This window comes from the organism of the source record quoted next, unplaced genomic scaffold, assembly GCF_019419815.1.
Source record: "Pyrus x bretschneideri cultivar Hongxiangsu unplaced genomic scaffold, Pyrus_bretschneideri_v1 Contig32, whole genome shotgun sequence".
Classification (NCBI taxonomy): domain Eukaryota; kingdom Viridiplantae; phylum Streptophyta; class Magnoliopsida; order Rosales; family Rosaceae; genus Pyrus; species Pyrus x bretschneideri.
Genome location: NW_025999635.1, coordinates 5,282,976 through 5,304,700, shown reverse-complemented (window position 1 = coordinate 5,304,700; position 21,725 = coordinate 5,282,976). Strand labels below are relative to the sequence as shown.

At 38.6% G+C, this 21,725-nt stretch overlaps 3 protein-coding genes and 1 pseudogene across 7 annotated transcripts; 3 read left to right on the top strand and 1 right to left on the bottom strand.

Moving 5' to 3' along the window:
- Positions 1-110: 110 nt before the first annotated feature.
- On the top strand, positions 111-2,458 carry LOC103932659 (F-box protein At5g51380-like). Its single transcript, XM_009342291.3, has 2 exons — positions 111-1,470; positions 1,871-2,458. The coding sequence occupies exons 1-2, from the start codon at positions 248-250 to the stop codon at positions 2,151-2,153; spliced, it is 1,506 nt and encodes a 501-aa protein (XP_009340566.2). The 5' UTR covers positions 111-247; the 3' UTR covers positions 2,154-2,458.
- A 1,915-nt stretch (positions 2,459-4,373) lies between these two features.
- LOC103932660 lies at positions 4,374-9,424 on the top strand. 5 transcript variants are annotated; one of them, XR_007260600.1, is made up of 17 exons: positions 4,374-4,684; positions 4,789-4,872; positions 4,984-5,057; positions 5,165-5,198; positions 5,287-5,345; positions 5,467-5,581; positions 5,703-5,740; positions 5,913-6,010; positions 6,139-6,194; positions 6,871-7,135; positions 7,260-7,375; positions 7,808-7,864; positions 8,105-8,170; positions 8,265-8,339; positions 8,550-8,640; positions 8,815-8,847; positions 8,985-9,424. XR_007260600.1 is itself a non-coding variant. In XM_048590748.1 (16 exons), the coding sequence occupies exons 1-15, from the start codon at positions 4,493-4,495 to the stop codon at positions 8,610-8,612; spliced, it is 1,392 nt and encodes a 463-aa protein (XP_048446705.1). In that variant the 5' UTR covers positions 4,374-4,492; the 3' UTR covers positions 8,613-8,640; positions 8,985-9,424. The 5 variants fall into 5 exon arrangements, 3 of the variants coding, with proteins under 3 accessions (XP_048446705.1, XP_018499356.1, XP_048446704.1); XR_665038.3 differs by having other exon boundaries at positions 8,949-9,424; XM_048590748.1 differs by lacking the exon at positions 8,815-8,847.
- Positions 9,425-9,886: 462 nt separating this feature from the next.
- On the top strand, positions 9,887-12,438 carry LOC103932692 (annotated as a pseudogene).
- A 2,297-nt stretch (positions 12,439-14,735) lies between these two features.
- On the bottom strand, positions 14,736-21,555 carry LOC103932661 (structural maintenance of chromosomes protein 2-1-like). The gene is given in 23 exon segments (XM_009342294.3): positions 14,736-14,964; positions 15,043-15,193; positions 15,421-15,495; positions 15,623-15,848; positions 15,965-16,053; positions 16,126-16,219; positions 16,371-16,555; positions 16,630-16,797; positions 16,869-17,009; positions 17,104-17,322; positions 17,431-17,547; positions 17,730-17,826; positions 18,080-18,171; positions 18,352-18,414; positions 18,642-18,701; positions 18,798-18,962; positions 19,042-19,227; positions 19,308-19,409; positions 19,411-19,599; positions 19,735-19,845; positions 19,847-19,879; positions 20,007-20,687; positions 21,091-21,555. Coding segments are annotated over 22 exon segments (3,672 nt in total). The 5' UTR covers positions 21,553-21,555; the 3' UTR covers positions 14,736-14,964; positions 15,043-15,076.
- Positions 21,556-21,725: the final 170 nt, after the last annotated feature.

The window sequence follows — 21,725 nt, the reverse complement described above, 5'->3', positions numbered from 1 at the left end:
TAATCAAATAATATGATTGTTAATGATTGAATTATTAATTAACCATTAATTAAAAATTTGATATTCTAAAAAACCTGCGAGTAAAAACAAAAAGCGAAGCGCCACACGCCCTTTCATTCAAAACTCGCAAAAAGTTTAGAGAGAGAAGATCTAGCGGTTCATAGATACTGAGAAAATCTAGAGAGAGAAATTTGATGCGGACATTGTAGAGAAGAAGAACTGAAACAAGCTGAAAGAGGAGACAAAAATGGGATACAGAGTGACAGCGGAAGACGACCCCGAAACCATGTCGTTACAGGCAGTGAAAGCGAACCCAAAGACCAGCCCTTTACCGTCGTCGAAGCGGCGGACAGCCAGCTGGTCAGACATCGGGCTCAAGAGGAACAGCACCCCTCTCAAGAACCTGATGTTCGCTATGCAGCTGGCTTCCCCCAAATCGAACCCCTCCCACGAGACCCTTATCCCCCCTTGCGAAAACATTGATCGGACTTCCGTGTTATCCGATGAAATTTTCCTCAAGATCCTCGCCAAGCTGCCGGAGTCGCAGCGGAAGCCTAGCTCCGTCGTCTGCAAGCGGTGGCTCAACCTTCACGGCCGCCTTGTACGGTCAATCAAGGTCTTGGACTGGAACTTTCTCCAATCTGGTCGGTTAATTTCTCGGTTTCCCGATCTGAATCAGGTGGACCTGCTAGCTGGGTCGTTGATTTCGGACCAAAATTCTGGAATTTTGTTGAGTTGTGGGATGTTTCCGGTGCGTACCGGTTCCGGGTTTTCACCGAATCAGCGAGTTCTGGAATCGAGTTTGCTTCCAGCTGAAGTTGTTGATAGAGGGCTTGACGGGTTGGCGACTGGGTGCCCCAACTTGCGGAAGCTTGTGGTGATTGGCGCTAGTGAATTGGGGCTGCTGAGTGTAGCAGAGGAGTGCCCCACATTGCAAGAACTGGAATTGCACAAGTGCAGCGACAATGTGCTGCGTGGGATTGCGGCGTGTGAGAATTTGCAGGTGTTGAAGCTGGTTGCAAATGTAGAGGAACTTTACAGTTCAGTGGTTTCAGATATCGGATTGACGATTTTAGCTCAAGGGTGTACTAGATTGGTAAAGCTGGAGCTTTGGGGATGTGAGGGAAGCTTTGATGGGATTAAGGCAATTGGGCAGTGTTGCCAAATGCTGGAGGAGCTGACTTTCTGCGATCATAGGATGGATGGTGGGTGGGTGGCCGCCCTTTCGTACTGCGAAAATTTGAAGACTTTGAGGTTTCAGTCGTGTAAGAGGATTGAAACTGTTCCGGGGCCGGACGAGTATTTGGATGCTTGTCCGGCTCTGGAAAGGTTGCATTTGGAGAAATGTCAGCTGAGGGACAAGAAGGGTGTGGGAGCTTTGTTTATGGTGTGTGGAGCCGCCAGGGAGATTGTTTTACAGGACTGTTGGGGATTGGAGAATGATATGTTCAGGCTAGCGAGCACTTGCAGGTATATTGGTTCTTTTCTCTCTGTTGTTGCCTGAGATTTATATTGCATTGGCATGTATAAACTTCATCCTTATACTAATGATTAGTTATCTCATATCGATCCACGAATGTTCATAACGTTATGAATAGGCTTGGTAGAACAAAAGTTAAAATCTTTTCTGAGATTGGGTGAACTGTAGTATGATTGTAATGAACTGTAGATGCTTTGATTTGCTCGAATTGTCGAAAGTTCATGTATATCATTCAGTAGCTCTTATTGTTTGAGTTGCTAAGATTTTTGATCGTCGAATTCTACTTGAGAAAGCGGATACCCAGGGAAATACAATTAGTAATTACTAGTCCTCTAGACTGGATTGATATTCTTGAATTGGGATTTTCATGAGTGTTTGGTGTTGTCACAGGAGAGTGAGGTTCCTATCACTAGAAGGCTGCTCGGTGCTAACAACAGAGGGTCTGGAGTCTGTAATTCTTCCCTGGAAGGAGCTCGAATGTCTTCGAGTAGTGTCGTGCAAGAACTTAAAGGACAACGAGATATCTCCTGCACTAGTAACCTTATTTTCTACTCTCAAAGAGCTGCAATGGAGACCGGAAACCAAATCTCTTCTCCCGTCAAGCATTATCGGAACCATCATAGGAAAGAAAGGCAGTAGATTTTTCAGGAAGAGTCGAAGACACGAGATTTGAAGATGCTGTTCATCGATCAGAATCCGCCCCTCGAATTTATACACAGCTGAGATGGTCTCTTGTATGAAGAATGTATGAGGATAGTATAGTTAGCTGTACTCGTTTGTTGTCCATTCGGATGGTTAAGAACACAGATGTTGACACAGAGGAGGATTGTTGTTAGTTTTAATCTTCCACAATGAGGAAACAGCCCAGATTGTACAATTATATTACAGTTTGCCCGACCCACTTCTCCCCTGGTGAATGTTGGGCAAACCCTTTTCTCCATAACGTTGATTTTATGGTACAAATATTTTAGTTCTTTATTCTTGAAAGGTAAGGGTAAGACAGCGTATAATAGATATTTTTCCCGACTCTTGCAAAGCGGGGAGCTTTGTTGGCTTGGAGTCATCCTTTTTATTCTTATTTGCTCCTTCGTCACATTATAGGAAGTATCTAAAACGCTAGATCTTCTTTAATGTTTAGAAAGTTGTTACCCTCTAAACTTAGGACTTCTTTCAAATTAGTTTTGAGCCCTGTGTCCATTTTAATGCGTAAAATCTCCCTACCTTTAACTTTGTCAATTGTTCTGTCAAGTTGAGGGTAACTGTCATTTGAGGACATTGCTTACAAAAAAGAACTACTTTGGTCTGATTATTTTATCCATAAAATACCTCTAAAAAAAACACAAGACTCAGCGTATTTTAATCTCATCTCGTTAGAGCAACTCCACCCCTACAAAATGTTCTGGCACCTAGTCTAAAAATGCGCTGGCACAAACGATCTCCACCCCTACAAAATGCGCTGGCACCCAGTCCATTTAAAATATTAAATAATTTTTTATAAAATAATAAAAAAAATAGTTTTAATTTCGGATAGGATTTTTAACCAATCTCGTCACGCCACGTGTCATTATCCGAACGTACTATTTTTTTAATAGATTTCCGCTAAGATTTTCAACCAATCCCGACAACCCACGTGTCACTTCCTGTTTACAATAATTTAGGCAAGATTTCGATAAGATTTTTAACCAATCTCGTCACGCCACGTGTCATTATCCGAACGTACTATTTTTTGAATAGATTTCAGCTAAGATTCTTTTTTTTTTAAATTTTTGGTGAAATAAACGTGGACCGTTGATCTGTGATCGGACGGTCCAATTTAAAAGTGAAATTTAAATTTTTTTTACCGTTGGAAATCCAACGGCCTACAAAAACTAGCCGTTGGAAATCCAACGGCTCTGAGGAGGGCCACGTAGCCCTTTGACAGACTCAGTCCACTTGCCCTGCACTGCGGGCCCCACTGCCTGCAGACGCTGTCGGCTACTCGCCATCTCCACCGCGTGTTGTGCACGCGCCAAGAAACGGACCGGCCTCTGGGTCTGTCCATTTTGGGCTGGCCTCTTGATTGGCACGAGCTGGGTGCCAGCCTGTTTTCCGGGCTGGAGCTTCTTCACTCAGTGCCGGGCCATTTTTTTCACTTGGTGCCGGGCCCTTTACCACGGGCTGGAGTTGCTCTTATACAATGGACAAATAATCTCACCGTGAATTGCCCAAATCGGAGTCTAACCCAAGCTTGTGATCATTGCATTCAAAGGCAACATTGGAGAATCCCTTTGATGGGTGCTGTGATCAAATCCTAGATTCCTACGTGTGTGTAGAAATTCCAAAAAAAAGAAACAAAAACAAAAAAACCTCAATGTATAAGGAACAACTTCACAATTTACATAACTCGGAATATAACTATATGGAACTGTGTAAACGGAATAAAGACATGTAACGAAAACGCACTAATGTTTTTATTTTATTAGATGCAAGCGTCATCAACAGTGTATAGGGTACGCATCATATGAGTTCTTTTTCCTAGATAATACTTAAGTATTATAAAATACAACTTTTTAATTTTTTTTTAATACATTAATATTTTTACACTAAGAGAGTGAGAGTTCAGGTAAGCTACCCAATGGGTAACCTAATTTGGTATCGAATTTATCATCCACGAGATTCAAACCTAAGACCTTTTAGTATTGAATTCGTCATCCACGAGATTCGAACCTAAGACCTCTCACTTCCAAGTGATAATGAATATCACAAAACCAAAGTACTCAATAACTGACTTTTTTAATTTAATCCAATAAAAAAATTCCACAAATTTCTTATTTTTATAATCAAGAAAAACTAAATAATGTCTATTATTTAATAAAATACGTGTCAAAATAAAAAGTGAGTGGTGACGTTATTGACATAGCCTTGGAAAAATTTTCATTCATTCTCTCCCCCTCCCATCCACGCAACTCTCTTTCTCTGCAACTCCACTCTCCAACTGCAACAACGGTGGGATTCCACCCAGACACCCAGAAGATGAACAACAACAAAGGCAAAGCAGTCGCCGTCCCAAGCCCCAACGTCAACGACATCGACGACGACGACGACGGCAACGGTAACATCAGCGAAGACGAATTGGACGACGACAGCAACAGAAGCAGTGGCGTCTCTTCGACTTCCATCAGATTCTCGTCCCGCAACACCTCCTCCAAATACGACTTCGTCAAGGTTCTTCATTTTATTCTGACCCAAATAACAAAGATTCTTCATTTCTGTTTGGTTCCCGAGAAAATGATTCAGAAATCGAATTTCTTTTCTGTTTTGGTCATCAGGTGAAGGTCTGGCTGGGTGATAATGCAGACCACTACTACGTTCTGTCCAGATTTTTGCTCAGTCGAATGTTGACTGTCACTAAGGTATCGGTTTCAGTCGACCCAATTCAGTATTTTGATTCAACCGTTTGTTTTTGTAAATTTTAATGGTTGATCATGTTATTTAGTGTGAATTTTTGGTGTGGTGATTTGCAGATCCCGAATTATGTAGCGATTAAAATAGCGCTGGAGCTCAAGAAGTTGCTGATTGACAACAGTCTGCTAGATGTGTATGCTGTCTCCACATTGATTATGTTTTGTTATTATGATGTTTCTTGTTGTTTTGATTGGATTTTTATAAATGGGTTCGCTTTTGGGTTCGCCTGATGTGTTGCAGTTCGCAGTCCGATTTGGAAGTGAATTTGTTTAAGGTAATGTCATATGCTTGTGTATTTGTCGGAAAAGTAGTGCACTTTGCAAACTTTCTACATGCTGAATGAGTTCATGCTGAATGTGTAGCTTATGGAACGAAGGGGTTATGGGGAAGAGTACATAAATCGGTACAAGATGATGACCAGGTCAGTCTAAAATCTATGTACTCTTAGGAAGTGCCTAGAAACCAAATAAACAAAAGATCGTAAATTTTACTAAATTAATACTGATACCAGTTTTTTTCTTTGGTGGGACAAATTCTTACAGATTTCACCATCAACGAGTGCCATTAGTTATTCTTGTATGTGGAACTGCCTGTGTTGGAAAGTCAACCATTGCTACCCAACTCGCACAAAGATTAAATTTGCCTAATGTCTTGCAGGTTCTAATATTTATCATCTCTCTCTCTCTCTCTCTCTCTCTCTCCCAACCTTTTTTCAAGGTGCGCAGAGATGTCTTTGATATTTTCAATTGATCCTCTGTTTCCTGTGTAACTCTTACAGACGGATATGGTATATGAATTGTTGCGCACGGCAACAGAGTATGTCCCAATTTCACACATTTCCTTTGTTTTTCATTTGAATGTACACAAAAAAATAGTATGCAAAAGAATAGCGTGTCCTATGTTAATCTGATTAGTTATGATTGTGTGTAAGTCTTTTGTTTTGATGAACGATATTAGAATGCTTATTCTCTCCTTTTATCCAATTCAGTGCACCGTTGACATCTACTCCTGTATGGGCACGAGATTTCAGCTCCTCTGAGGAATTAATTACTGAATTTTGTAGGGAATGCAGGATTGTCCGTAAAGGTAATGTCTTTATGAATCCATCTGCTGAGATGTGCCAGATGACTATTTTTGAAGTTATAACCTTGACAAATCAGAAATATCTCTTTGGCTAGTGTATTGATCAAAGTTCTGAAACATGTGTTTACCAGGATTGGGTGGTGATATGAAGAAAGCCATGAAAGATGGAAAGCCAATAATAATAGAGGTGTGTTTATTATTAATATTCATGGATGACAATAGCATTGTAACTTACTTTTGTCCTCTCAAAGTTTTTCCTCTCTCTCTCTCTCTTCCTTTTCATTTCTTTTTTTTTTATCATCGAAAGGATCTGTTTCAAATATTAAGCATGAAAAAGCTCGTACAGATTTGACGCTCCAATACTTTTGTTCTCTCCTTGCTTAGTTTTTTTGGAGATTCTGCACAAGTCACGATTATCTTGTTATGTACCTGAATCTTGTCTTGAAGTGAGAATCAATCATATGAACTTTTATTACTCTATTTGCTTAGGTTGGTAATTTTCAGTAAGAAGTGTCAGAACAAATTTTATTGTTTCTACTTTTAACAAAGGGTTGGGTGTGTATGTATATCATATGGCTTAAGAATCTTTCCTCATTGAATTCCAGTTTGGGTGCTACATTCATGCTTATGTTAAAAAATCCATGATATTTGCTGCAATCCATGTTGCAGACGGGACTTTCTAGTTTACTAGAGGGATAGAGAGAGAATGCTTATCATGGCACTGCATGGACTATTGAGTTTTGTAATGCTGAACAATAAAGAGGGACTCCAAATTATCGATGACAATGTCATAAGCTTTAGCAAGCCTCTGTCCACTTAGTTTGTCTCGTTGGATGATTTCATTTGTATGATGATAATGGCAGGGAATACATTTGGACCCAAGCATTTATTTAATGGAAGATGATAATAAAACACATGAACAAGAGAAAACTCAGGAGGCAGACCCCGTTGCAGTAGATGGTTCCAACACACAGATGGAAAACAATTCTCCAAGTGGAAGTTCATCTGAAGTTTGCAACAGTACTGCACATGTCAGCTGCAAAGAAGGGACACCAACTAACAAGGTGGACAAAGTCTCGAATCACCTGGAAGCTATTGGTCTAGCCAGAAGTGTTTCTGAGGAAAAAGGTTGATCCCGGCTGTGGATAATTCTCAGATTGTTTATATTCTGTTCAAACACTCTTAATTTTGGTCTGAAACATATTAGGCACAGTGCAGACGTCAGTTCTCTAACTACTTTTGTGCGATGCAGGTGAAAGTGTTACTGATCCAGAGTTGAGTAAAAGTACTTCTGTTAAGAAAGAGAAGTCTGGTACTAAACCAATTATTATACCTATAGTTTTGAATATGGCTGAATTTGATCATAAGGTGCGGTCACATTCTCTTTCACTTATGTAGTTTATTGTGGTACAAACTCTTTTTCCCAGTGTCCTCATTTTCTTTGTGAGTGCATTTGGCCTTGATTGGTTTTGGTTTCGTTTCACAAGTAACTTGGCATTTATGCCAAGAAGTAGTAGTGACTGCTATGCTTGTGGATGCACATTTATTAGTGCTGTCTTCGCTCTCCTCTCTTAATCATAGTCCTCTAAATCCTGAATTGGTATCATTTGGAAATTAGAATACACATAGTTTTCGTAGAAAAGTGAATATAGATTCTTGTGCTTTTATTCTTGGCTCTTGGTAAAGAATTTCTTGAGTTTTTTATGTTGGTGATGTAACTGCAAATTTTTCATTGTTTGTGTTATATTCTGAATCGTTGCGTTATTTTGTAATTTGTGTACCTATACTTCGCATTTGCAGGCATTACTAGAAGAGGAGATCTCGACTTGTACATTTAGTGATAAATCTATAGCCCAGGTACAAAATAATTTTTTGCTATCCATGAAGAATGCTTAAATGGACTGTTTTGCCAATTTATTAATCTCAAATTACAATAGAGTTCATGTGATGCTTGGTAGTTTTGGCCTTTTGGTATTCTGAACCTTTTTGTCTTTTCTCTTCTCATTCCCTTTTGTTCTTAAATGTTAGTTAAATGAGGAGTTTCCCGTCGGATAAGTTAGAAAAATTCCCTCAAACATTCGTAATTATCATTTCCAGGATAAAGATAAGCTAATACGCAACTTAAAGACCATCCAGGACTATCTTTGTTCATTCAATTCGCAGGTAAGTTCTTTCATGTGTTGTAACTCCTTTTATCTGTGGGCTAGCTGATTGTTTATTATTGGTTGTCTTATTCGATCATCTTTGATTCAAATAGGGATTGAGAGTCGTCAATATATCAGCAACCACATTTCCGCAAACACTGGATTGGCTGCATGGTTATCTTCTTGAGGTACTTCTGATGCACTCTTTTGAATTTGTTCTGTCCTGGCCTCTATAGTGCTGCTAAAACCTGAAAATTTTGGATGTTTAATGCCCAACTGATGGCCCCAAATGATACCATCATGTTATACCTTCACCAATACAAGATTACATAAATAACTGCCACGGTGGCCGAAATATGAGAAAAATACATTAACCGGTTCCTTGTTTCTTTATACAGTGTATAGAGCACGGTATTTCATCAGTGTCCAATGAAAATAGTAGGCAGCCTGCGGAAAGTTAGACTGCATTGCAATGTTAGCTGACGGCTGGTATGAGTTGGACTTCCATTGTTTTGATCTTATTTTTTTGAATCTATATGATACATAGATTCGTATTCATTGTTTTTTCTTTAAACGTAATCATTACATGGTAAATTCAATGAAATTTATCTTTAAGAAAGAGTTGCATCTTATCAGTCTGATTCTGAACTGTTTTGCTTATAGATATTGTAAAAGGGGGAAATGATGATGGTAGAGGTAAAACAAACACGAAAAATACTATGCTCGTCACCAACTTTACATTCATTTGTTTGTTCTTAAATTCATTCCTTGATGATATCTGCTTGTGGTTCACATAGAGCTGGAGAAAAGAACCAGTAACAGTTTTGAAACAGTGATCGGCTGGATGATATAGATCAAATGTCGGGAAACAAAACAGAGAACAAATACTTATACGCACCCTTGCAGCAGCAGCCGCAGCAGCTTGCAAAACAAATTTCTACTTGCATTATTTGTTCTTCGGTACGAGATGCCAGACTTCAACTAAATGCAGCCTCTTTAACGCATCCAAGACTACTCCAAAATTCAATTTTTCGATACTAAATTTCGGGCTTGGGAGAAACTTGCTGGCAGGCAAAATCAGTCAATAAGTTGTCTTTGTAGTGTTCGTATGTATAACTTAAGAGATCCTGTATTTAAGACAATGATGTTCTTAACCACTTGTTCGACGGTCGACACATTATTTGGACTGCTTCAGTTGTATGTGCATCTTCTTTGCCTTTTCTCTGTATATGTGAACAAAGAAACGCAATAAATTGTCTATCGATTAATGCTAGGGATACCACACATTTGTAGCACATTTTGATACCGCATGACGTGGCATGATGTATTCAAAGGAATGCCAATGGTTACCTCGTATTAATACCGTATGATATGGTGTGTGATGTATTCATATCCCGTGATTTTATCGACGTGACTGTTACACTGCATATCGACGTTAAAGTACGGTATAAAAATGTAATAAGCCTATCATTATTGTTTACTATAACTTCGATATCACCTGCTACTACTTTTTCCGTCTTGCAAATTTTTCAGTGCTCTCTTATTATAACACATAAAATGATCTACTATACGATTTATTATCTCAAAATCAACAAAAACCAGTGAGTTATAAATAAAATAAAAAATCAACGAGCTGCATGGATCATTAAAATCTTAGGTCATTTTGACTAGAGATTAAATCCAAGAATCGAAGATACATGCAATCTGCATTTTGTAATATACAAATTTGCAGGAGATGGGTCCTAGAACCATAACTGCTTCCTCCAAGTACGACTTTGTCAAGGTTAGTTTTCTTTTTCTTGATCATTCTTTCTGTTTGGTTCCTGAGAAAATTGAAGTGGTAAAGTTTGTTGTTTTGTAACCAGGTGAAGGTGTGGTTGGGTGAGCATGCCGAGCACTACTACGTGTTTTCGAGGCTTTTGCTGTTAGCTGTCACCAAGGTGGTTTCAATTCAATCTGCATTTCCTTAACAATGCTTCGTTTGGCTGATCACAATTCGATCATCTAATTCTTAGCGCGAAATCTGATGACGAAATTATAATTCTGTTTATTAGATCCCAAATCACACAGCTATTAAAATCGCTCTTGAGCTCAAGAAGCTGCTTGTAGACAACAGCCTTCTAGATGTCTATGTCGTGTCGTTGCTTTTTCAATTTCTTGTTTAGATTTTCACCAATGGATTAACTTTGCAGTGTGTTACTGCATCGCAGGTCGCAGTCCGATTTGGAAGCTAATATGTTCAAGGTAATGGCACGCATTTGTCGTTGTACCATACAAGTTGAAGCTGTGAACTTATGCGAAATTTCACCATCTCGAATTTGATCAGCTTCACATTTCTGTATAATGTGCAGCTAATGGAGCAAAGAGGCTATGGGGAAGAGTACCTAAATCGTTGCAAGATGATGACGAGGTCAGTCCATGGTAAATTTTTCGCTGCATTATATGGCGATTCATTATTTTTTAAGAAACAATTTGGTGGGGGTTACATTTCTTTCAGATTCCACCATCAAAGAGTACCATTGATCATTCTTTTATGTGGAACTGCCTGCGTTGGAAAGTCGACGATTGCAAAATTGCACAGAGGTTGAATTTGCCTAATGTCATGCAGACAGATGTGGTATACGAATTGCTGCGCACATCAACTGAGTAGGTCTTGATTTTATTTAGTTTCTTACATTTGAAGAGAGGAATGAATGGTTCCTATGTTAAAACTTTGATTCTTGTTGCTCAAGTTAAGTTTTTCTGTTCTATATCGAAGTTTTTATTCTGTCGTTTAATCCAATTCAGTGCACCATTGGCATCCACTCCTGTATGGGCGCGAGACTTCAGCTCCGCAGAGGAGTTAATTACCGAGTTTTGTAGGGAATGCAGGATTGTTCGTAAAGGTAGTCGCTTTATAAGATAATCAGAACAGTTTCAAGTCTGTAAGAGAATGTTTTGCAGATTATGTCTCTCTTTATTCATATGCTTCGTCTGCTTTGTTCGCTAGGATTGGCGGGTGATTTGAAGAAAGCCGTGAAAGATGGGAAGCCAATAATAATCGAAGTATGATAATTGTAAACATCTCACTGTAATTAGTTTGGTTTCCTGTATTTCTCAGCATGGATGATCTCGACAGGGAATGCATATCGATCCAAATATTTATCTAATGGCGGAGGAAAATAAAACACCGTACGAATCCAGAACACACATGGAAAATGTACATGTCAGCTCAGAAGAAGGGACACCAACAGCTAACAACGCAAACAATGTAGGTTACCTGGAAGCTATTGGCCTATCAGGAGGTTTCACTGTGATCAGTAACAAAGGTTAACCCTAATGTGGATGTGATTGCAAAGTTTATGGTGAAGAGAATTGAAGGGTTGAACCATTTAACATGTTAGTTCTCTAACAGCTTTCACGGCGGTGGTGCAGGTGAAAGTGAGAAAGGTTCGGAGGAGGTTAAAAGTATTTCTGTTTCGAAAGAGAAGTGTGGTCCTGGACCGATTATCATACCTCTAGTAATGAAGATGGCTGAATTCGATCACAATGTGTGGTCAAGTCCTGTGTCACATTATTTAGTTTTAAGATTACAGCATTTCTCTAGTTTTAATTCTTCAAATTTCACCTCATTGCTCCTGTTCTTTTCGCAATCTGCAGGCGTTACTAGAGGAATGGTTCTCAACTTGCACGTTCAATGATAAACTAGTCAAGGTATTCACTATCAACCATCTTATATTTTCTGTTAATTACGATGAAATTATAGGCTTATCGTTCGTTGATTAATCGAAAACTAAACAGTCTAATTGTTTGTTAGAACAGTCTCCTGATCTTCTTTTTACCTTTCTAGGACAAAGATAAGCTAGCAAGAAACTTAAAGACCATTCAGGGCTATCTTTGTTCATTCAATTCCAAGGTAAGCGCGTTTCTTTTGAATTTCGGTTACTAACTTTAAATTGGCAGATTGTTTATCTTTGGCTAATCTGATTCAAACAGGGATTGAAAGTACTCAACCTATCAGCAAACACATTCAACCCGACGTTGGACTGGCTGCACGGATATCTTCTCGAGGTACTTCTTCCGAGTTATGATCAAACATTTTCAAATTTGCGCATTCCTGCGTGCTTCTTTAATCTGCAAAACTTGGATGTCTATGTCCAACTCAATATTATGTGTTACTTATCTTACTCAACCAGCTCATCGTTATATGGCGTATCGACCAAGGAATTTCGCCCGCATCCAATGGAAACAGTAGGCAGCTTCAGGAAAATTAGACTGCATTCATATGTTAGCTCAAGGCAGGTGTGATTTGGGCTATCATATGCAATTTTTTTTTTTTTTTCCTTTCAGCAATGTATGTAAATCTGTTACCTATTCAACCGAATTTAGTTCATTTTCGTGTTTTGGGTTCAGAATCGGAGAAAAGAACCAGCAATCTAAGGGTTCTAAAGCAGCAAACCGGTTTGGATGGCGAAGATCAAGTGACAAGTTCGAGTTTTGTGTGTATATTTTAATGATGTTTATGCATTTTTGTGGCGAAATTTATGATTAACTGAAGATTAAAGGTTAAATTACATACTAAATACAACAATGTGAGATGAATTTAAATCTCATCATCCCATAAATCTTGAATTGTTTTGTATGGCCTTGTGGTTTCATTGACTAGAAACTCTCCCCTCATGATCTTCCTTTCCTCCAACTTGTCTATCTCCATGAAATCTTGACCGTCCAATTTCACATCCCATTAATCCTTTCTGATTTAAAGCCTTACACAATCATGCTTGATCCCTTTGATAATCCCCATCTTAGAGCAACCTACATCAAGTAAATGAATTTAATTAGTATCTAACGTTTGCAGATATCAGTCACATTGGTTATAACGGATGTGATTTCCTTATCCATATTGCGTTCAAATTTCCAACCTACAACTTATTGTCGTTTAAAATAGAATATTGCTTATATTAGAAAAAAAATAAGCATATATTATGTTTCAATTTTTTCAAAAAATGTAAATAAGTTTGCTATTGGGTTTGTTATTTGATGGGTTTACCTGGGCTGGAGTTGCTTTGCGATTGTGGGCAATGGACCGGATCATTGGGCTGTCCACCACAAGGGTTGATTCCCACGAATTCTCAGGCCCACCAAGTGGTGAGTAAGCACTTACATGGATATTGTGGTCCCCACAGAAACCTTGAAGTTCTCTTTGCCTCCACCTCGGATGCATTTCCACCTGTTCGCATATATAATTTCTCGGTATCTAACATTATAAAATATTTTGTGCCAAAAATATAAGATGGTAGAGAAGTGGGTATAGAGTCTTACTTTTGAAAAACTTCTCTAAACATTTCTTATGATGACAATATCTATATTAGAGGAAAATCTTGAACGAACTAATTACGTGTAATGTTCAAGTAAATAAAATTTCATTACTTCGTAATCTAATTTTCCACGAGTACTTTAAACGAACACATTGACACAATATATCAACAACTATATAATTGATTACGTGTATTGGTCTAGCAGGAAGTTTCATTATATTATTTTTGAAAAATATTTTTTGCAAAAGTCAATTAATATATGTTTGTGTGTCACCATTAAAGCAACAGTTGCTTCTATGAACAACAGGTGTTACCTCCTCCAACCTTCTCTCAATCTCTCATCCTTTCCCGCAAGGCAACGAGGGTTAGTTAAGTGGTAAAGACGTGTTTTTAGTGAACCCTTAATTCAAGTTCAATTTCAATTGTCAACCGTTCTTCTAAGTACGCGATTTGTAAATTCCTATAAATTCATATCAGTGGTAGCTAGTAGTTAAGTGGCACACGTAATTTTTTCTAACCTAAAGTTGTAAGTCTATATTGACGCTAGTGGTGAGAGTTACTAATCACATCCTAAACTTTTCGTTACCCGAAAAAAAAAAAAAAAAAAAAAAAAGGGGAAAATGCTTGAGCAGTGCAAAAAGTTAAATCATTTTTTTTTGTTGGGTTTGTTGACGCTAAACCATAATTAAATAAATTAATCAAGTAATTTGGTATTTGACATGTAACTTTGTCAAGGAATCAAGTCAATCGACATTTTTGAAAATCAACTAATTTATATTAGCATTATTCTTCCTTAGTCTTGCACAATGCACGCTCATAGTCGACATTGCTCTAAAGTCAAATACAAGTACATTTGGACGGTTCTACTTTTAGTTTTTAACTTTTTAAGAAGATTGGAAGATCGTAAGTATGAAATTGTTGCTTAATCTTATGGCTTAAGCTACAACCCTAAACATATAACTTGTTGGAAATTATAATACAGTTATTTAATTAATCGTCAATCAAACTCAACACCTGCTAATCTTTAAATATTATCCCAAAAATCAATTTTTTTTTAGAGAACAATAGCATTAATAAGAAGCTTCGGGAACATCCTAGGCCTGGAGGATCATGCAAAAGCACATTTCCGGCTTGATGCAGAATACAACCGTTCCAAATCTAAAGATTGTTAAATTATGACCTAGTAAAGTTATAGCATCCGTCGTGAAATTTGTCTCCCAATAAACATGGTTCCATTTTACCCCATTAAAAAAAAAAACAAAAAACAAAAAAACCAGCCACTTGATATCTTCCCAAAATCAATTGATTTTATTTATCTTTAGTCAAACTCAAGACCGGCTAATCTTTAATTATATCACTAAACCAACAAGTTACAAAGTAAATATAAATGCGTTAGTTTCATGTTTAAATTTACAGTTTGACAGTTTTACACGTGCGGTCAAACAAGAAGTTTCCGTACACATGTTGCAGGGTAAATAACCTTCACCGGCAGAGCTCCCGATCTGAAACACACCATCTGAACCAAAACAAAAGGATTAACCACCGAAGAAAATTCAGTAGAAAAGACTGGTAAGGAAGGCGGGTGGAGAGGTACCTTGGTTTGCAAGAGTCTCCAAAAGCAACCAAAATCACTTGTGCTTGGCTGCAACAGTCCTTTGAACAGTCGAAACTCCATCCACGAATTTCGTTCGGAAAAGAACGTTGGCATTGTTGAACATGCCTTCTTTCAGCGAAACCACGATAAACTGCAAAATGTGAAAACCGAGAGAAAGATCAAGTTTCAACGGATGTTTTATCAATCAGAAAGCGATGCATGCCGTGCAAGGCTGTTGGTATGAAGTTTCGAAGATCTGAGAACCCTAGATACTTATTAGCCTGCATTTGACGCATACCTTTGGAATTTTGAATCATGTCGAATATGTATAAGTTGCGAAAATATGCTCTACTAAAGACACAAGCGAAACCACCAAACCTGGGAGTGGGGGAAATGAGTTTTGATCATTCTTCCAATGTTCTGCGTGTGGCTTAGATCAAGAGCCGCATCAACCTGTAAGTTAAATGACATCCCAACAACCACTTCATGTAAGCAGAATAGCAAATCGAGAACAACGAACATTGGAGGAGTTAGGTAAAGTGGAGAAGCTGGTTTTTGATACAGGAAAAGTTAGGCGTACCTCATCCAGTATATAAAGTGGGGCGGGTTTGAAGAGAAGCAATGCCAAGATCAGAGATAGTGCAAGCAGAGATCGCTGACCTCCACTCAGTTCTGACAAGGACTGTTTCCAAACACCCCCAAATGCAACACGAACCTCAAGTCCATCTAAGAAGCTGCACCCATCAGGAGGTTCAAGCTTTCCCATTGTGCCGGGCAAAAGGGTCGAAAAGATAGATCCAAAGTCACTGAAGAAAGAAAATATGAAATTGTAATTGTGGGATAAAGAACCAAGAACATTACAAACGTAGAGAACTTATTAGCTAATTGTAAAGCCGCCTATCGATTTGAGAAGAAGACTCACCTGTTAACTTTTACCCAAGTAACTTTCAGTGTTTCCTTCTTTTTCTCATCCAGCTCTTCAATCACCTTCTTGATCTTAGACTTATCATTCTACGAAAGCCAAAATTAGAGTAAGTAAAAGAAAGCAATAACACGTATGTGGACAGAAGAATAGTAAACAACCTCAATGATGTTCTTCTTAGACATTAGGTCATTGTACTCATCTTCTGCTTTCTCGAACATGGCCATAACTTTCTTATTCACCCTTTTCTCAAGGCTGCAAAAGAAGGAGAAAGTCACCTTCTTGGCACCATGCAAGATAATGGCATAACTTCAGAAGTTTAGAGCATCAAATTGAAAATTCTTCTGTCTAAGAAGCAGGCGATAAAAACCAAAAATGAAGAGAAAGAGAATTCCAAGTCACGAACCCAGACTGTTGGGCCTGTAGTCTCTCAAGTTCTTCCCTTGCATTACGAGGATCCCGCATCGAAAAATCATAATCAGTCCCACTTTTCCCAAATAACTGCTTCTCGGATGCAATCCAGGCATGTTTCTCTACCAATCTATCAACTTTGGTAGAGCAATCTTTCTGCTCCATTTCCATTCGTTTTACCTAGAAAAAATTGAAAAGGGGGTAAGTTAGCATGTAATGGTATGGAGAATGTTATAAATATAGAGGGTAATTACCTCATTTTCCATTTTCTTCCTTTCAAGATTTGTCTCACTAAGTTTATGCTGAAGTGTTTGTTGCTCCTTAAGAATGCCACTAATTTGCGAATCACAATCCTTCATCTTCATACGACATGAGTTAAGCTCAGATAGGGCACTATCATGAATATTTCTTGTAGAACCCACCTGCAAAGGAGATGCATGCACCATGAAACTTGTATTCAAAAGGTCTAGCCAAATCAAATATCAGTGTTTACCTTTGCTCTCTGTTCTTCCACTTCTGAAATTAGGTTGTTAATTTGTGTTCTCAAAGAAGCTAATTGAGTCTCTGAAGATGCAAGTTCCTTTATAACAGCTTCCTTTTCCATAATCAGCTTCTCTTTTTCATTCTCATGCCCCTAGCAGTGAATAAAATCATGTCACACAAAACTTAACTGGGCTACTTCAAAATCCAACAACTCACATAAAACCACAAAGCTAATCATAACGTACCTTGAGATTCTTTGAAGCTGATTGCATTTGAGCTTTTGTTTCTTTAATCTTCTTTTCAAAATCTTTGAGCCTTCCCTCCCGACTATTGTCATTCTCTTTGATTGATTTCTCAAGTAATGAAACTTTATTCACACAATCTTCATACAAAAGCTGTTTTTCTTTTGCTGCAAATTGTGCTTCTAGAAGTTCCTGCTCGATCCTTTTTATTAATTCGCCAAGCTAGTAACACCAAGAAATCATACCATGTCATCATATCAACCAGTAAAGGAAGTTGCAAAATAAAGCGTGTGGTTGGTATGCCAAGAGAAAGAGAGGACTGGACAAAACCTTATGATGCTCATTTTGCTCAGCCCTGCCCTGGAATAATGAAAGGTCATAGGATTTAAGTTCTAACTGTGCTTTAAGTTCCATGAACTTCTTCTGAAGGGGCAGAAGCTCTGTAATCTGCAATTTAAGAAGTTGACAAAATATATAACCCGTGTAAATGCTTCCAATTCGCAAAGAAATGCAAAACATCCCCAAAAATTCTGTATTTAAGATATGCAAACAAGAGGGGTCCTAACTATCACAAAATTCATCTCATTCGTTCTTATTTAAAGAAAGACAACAAGATTCTTATGGTCAACCTTAGCTTCAAGTTCGGTCAATCTTATCTGATGCACGGAAAGTTTTTGTTCAGTCTCTGCCAGCTCGTGAAGTTGCCTTAACAAATCACCCCCACCCCTGTGACAGAGTGAATGGTTTCTTTAATAGGCTGACAGGCTAGATGTAGACAAAAGCAATTAAAACAACTTTTAGAGAAATGTAAGATTTTAGTTACTCAGTGCAGCATGCATATTACGAAGAAGACAATAACTAGTTTGGAGCATTCACTAGGAAAATGTTAACAACAAGAAGAATTTGAAAGGCAGGGACAAAAGCAACAGATATATGGCTATTCCAATTTGAACTGAGGAGAAAAACAACAATGACTTACTTGCGGCTTCCACCAGTCAAAAGGCCACTAGGCTGAAAGATATCACCTTCAAGAGTGACACTTGGGGTGCGAATTTCCTTGTTAAAAGCAACCTAGAAAACATTCAAGGAGATGCAATTTGTGTCATGCAGCCTTCTAAATATAGAATTCATTTTCATAGAAGTACAATATTACAGAATCATTCTACACCAAATCAAACATAATCAAGATGAGAAGGATATGCACTGTTAAAGAAATTTTATACATGAACAAATTAGCAAAGTTTGGCCTACCTCCTTTGCAGCATCTACAGTTTTGCAAACAAAGGTTGAACCAAAAACGAATTCCATAGCACTCTGCAATAAAAATTGAAATTCAAAAAGAGCAGAATATAAAATTCCAAAATCCATTGTTCGCGTCTGCATAATATCCCAAAGAAGAAAGAAAGAAGCCTACAACAAACTTAAAGTATTAATAATTGTCTCAAGTATAGAAAACACACATCAAAGAACTCTACACTCTATAGTATATGTACAAAAAATAATATCAGGTTTAGTTTTATATGGGGCTGCTTGATGCATACCTTCAATTCATTATCATACCTAACCAAAGAAAGTGCAAGCTCTGCATTCTCCTTGCCAACCTGAAATTGAAGCCAAGTTTCAGCAAATAAGCTACACAACTGAGAGAACAAGGGTGGCGCGAAAGGGGGGTGGGTTCTATTGGTAGAGAAACTAACCAATTTAGAAGCAGCTTGTTGAACCCTATGATGAACAGTATACGGTTGTATTTTGTTCAAAGGTATAATTGTTACTCTTCTTCGAAGGTTGCCATTCTGAAGAAGTTGTTTTCCTGTACTTTCTGTGTCTACAACAACATTAAACAACTTTCCACCAGCAGTAACCTGCGAAATGAATCAATCTAAGAATTAATACATTATCTAACTCATGAAATAAAATTCTTAGTTACAAATTCATTCTGACCTCTAAGGCAGTCATGGTGGAGTTATCCTTCACTTTGATAAGTTTTGCGACTACACCCTTGACCTTGGACCTATCGAAGTTATTCACAGGATCCCGATAGGTGAACTCAACATTCAATAATTGAGCTGAAAGATTTCGCATTTTATCCCTCAACTTCTGCACCTCCCCTAACTCAGACACACGATCCTGAAGAAATATTCATAGAGCTAAACTGAGATTGAACTATTTAAGTGCAGAGAAAATGATCAAATATAAATCATGTTTACCTTTTGTAATGCTTCCATCTGGCCCTCTTTATATGGAACAAACTTCAGTGCATTTTCAAGATTTTCCAGATCTCTTTTTCTAGCAGTAAGTTCACCCTTTACCTGCATCAGCTTCTTCACGTTTTGACATTAGTTGATTATTTTTCTCTTTTAACTCCCTTTGACAATGACTTATTTTTGTGTTCAGCTGTTTTAGTTCTGTTTCAGCATTGCCAACAGCTACTTTGGCATCACCCAGTTGATCTTCGAGGCATTTCTCCTCATTTCCACTGCTCTTGCCGGCTAGTACACCCTAAACATAGTTTATTTTTAAAACATTAGTCGCCTCAATCATAGTGATTATAATTTATAATAAATAATATGGCTTGCATGCACATTGATCATTGACAATATAAAGTAGAAAACCAACATATGGATACACATTTACCTGGTAATCCTTTTCATACTCATTCAGTGTCTGAGAAAGTTCCTCTGCTCTCTTTTTCAAATCAGCTGCTCCTTCTTCAGCCTTTCTTATAGCGAAGTCCGTCTCTTTTACATGACTGCTTCATGTCTTCAATATTGTTAACAATCTGCCAACATCAAGGATGTCATAATCTAATTGTTAAACTGAGGAATATAAGGAATAACAATAGAACAAACTTGAAAGCGCCTGACAGCATTAGAAGAATCTAGCGAGTCATAGACTACAACATTTACCTTTTCAGCATTTTTATTTTCAATACCAAGAGTGTCCTCTTTATTACTCAACACAGACACTTCCTTCACAAGATCTTGAGAAAGCGCATCTACCTTGTCAGACAAAGTTTTTACTTCTCCACCCATTCTAGCCTCCTTTTCAGCAGTCAACTTCGACACTTGTGTCTCCATTTCCTGTATTTCTCCCTTCATCTTTCTCATATCATCATCAACCTCGGAAATCCTGGCCTTCACTTGTTCCAGCTCAGACGCTGCACTGTCTCTAATTCTCTCTGCTTGAACATATTCATGCGCAATGCAAAACCTTTTCAGGCGATCCAAGTCAGCGTTTCCATTAGCCCATTGCATGTATTGGGCCCTTTCTCTCCTCAACTTGTCCAAGGCAGGCAGTATCTCCTGGTCAAGAAGCTTATTGATCTCATCAACTTTACTCTGCTTCTTCTCAAGTGTCTTCAAAGCGGCCTCTTTCTTGGTCTCATACATTCTCGTCCCAGCAGCCTCCTCAAGCATAGAGAGAATCTCGGGTGGTTTCATATTCAAAACCTTGGTGATGCGCCCTTGCATTATCAGAAAATGCGGGTTGTTAACATTGAGCTGCACTGAATGAAAAAGGTTCTGGACCTGACTAGGCTGTGCAAGTTTCCCATTGATCAAATACTTGTTCCTTCCACCAACCACAATCTGTAAAGCAAACAAATAGCTTCTCATCAACCACTTAGCACTCGCTTTGTTTGAGCCCAACAACAAAAAATTTAGCATGCAATTCAATACCATGGAAGTTATTAGCCCTCACCAGATTTTCACCAAAATCAAGATACTCTAAGAAATACAAAAAAATCCGAAGTTGAACTAATAAAGGATCAGCAAATCTCATCACACACTTAACAACAGTTAGTTCATTTCTACTCAAAATTCTAAAATATGGAAAGAATTAGACAATCCAATTAAAGGGGACTTACAAGCAAAACAAAATTGAACACCAAAACCGGACCCCATTGACAAAACCCAGCAAAATTCAAGATTATGTAAGCGAAATTGAACAGTAAAACGAGACCCAATGGTGAAAACCCGGGAAACGAAATACCTGACGGGTGACGGTGATTTCGGAAAGTGCCTCGTATCCGAGAGGACTACGGGCGCGGTCTGAATTGTCGAAGACGATGGAGACGGTGGCCTTGGTGATTCCGGCCTGGCCCTGCTTGTAGACGAGTTCCTGGAGGTTGGCGGCGCGGACCTGCTGCAAATTTGTTATGCCCAAGACGAAGCAGATGGAGTCGAGGATGTTGGACTTGCCCGACCCGTTCAGACCCGTTATGGCGTTGAAATAGGGGTCGAACCCCGGCACCACCGTCCTGGTCGCGTAGGACTTGAAGCCCTCCAGGCATACCTCCTTGATGTACATTCTCTGCCGAGAACCGAGAGTTTTCGATTTCAATGGAGGGTGTACGGACAGTGAGAGATTTGAAAACCGTAGAACGAAGAGCTTTCTCTGCTTGTGCTTCTCTTTCCTCTCTGAAGTCGAAAGTTTTCGAATTTTCAATCTCATCACGCGGGACGTGCAAGGCGGGAACTTGGCTCTGTCGATTCAACAATGAGGAACCGGACGACGTCGTTTGGAGTTCTATTGGACCGGTTTGTTAAAAGGTCAGGTTTGGGCCTTAAAACACACTAACAAATGTCAGAATGGACTCTAAATAAACCACTATGGAGTGGCTCGGT

Excerpts from the sequence above, each read along its gene's own strand:
- LOC103932660 (XM_048590748.1), top strand. The coding sequence starts at position 4,493 with ATGAACAACAACAAAGGCAAAGCAGTCGCCGTCCCAAGCCCCAACGTC. Across the intron at positions 7,136-7,259 it reads AAGTGTTTCTGAGGAAAAAG|GTGAAAGTGTTACTGATCCA; the intron begins GTTGATCCCGGC and ends TGTGCGATGCAG. Across the intron at positions 8,171-8,264 it reads TTTGTTCATTCAATTCGCAG|GGATTGAGAGTCGTCAATAT; the intron begins GTAAGTTCTTTC and ends TGATTCAAATAG.
- LOC103932659 (XM_009342291.3), top strand. The coding sequence starts at position 248 with ATGGGATACAGAGTGACAGCGGAAGACGACCCCGAAACCATGTCGTTA. Across the intron at positions 1,471-1,870 it reads AGGCTAGCGAGCACTTGCAG|GAGAGTGAGGTTCCTATCAC; the intron begins GTATATTGGTTC and ends GTGTTGTCACAG.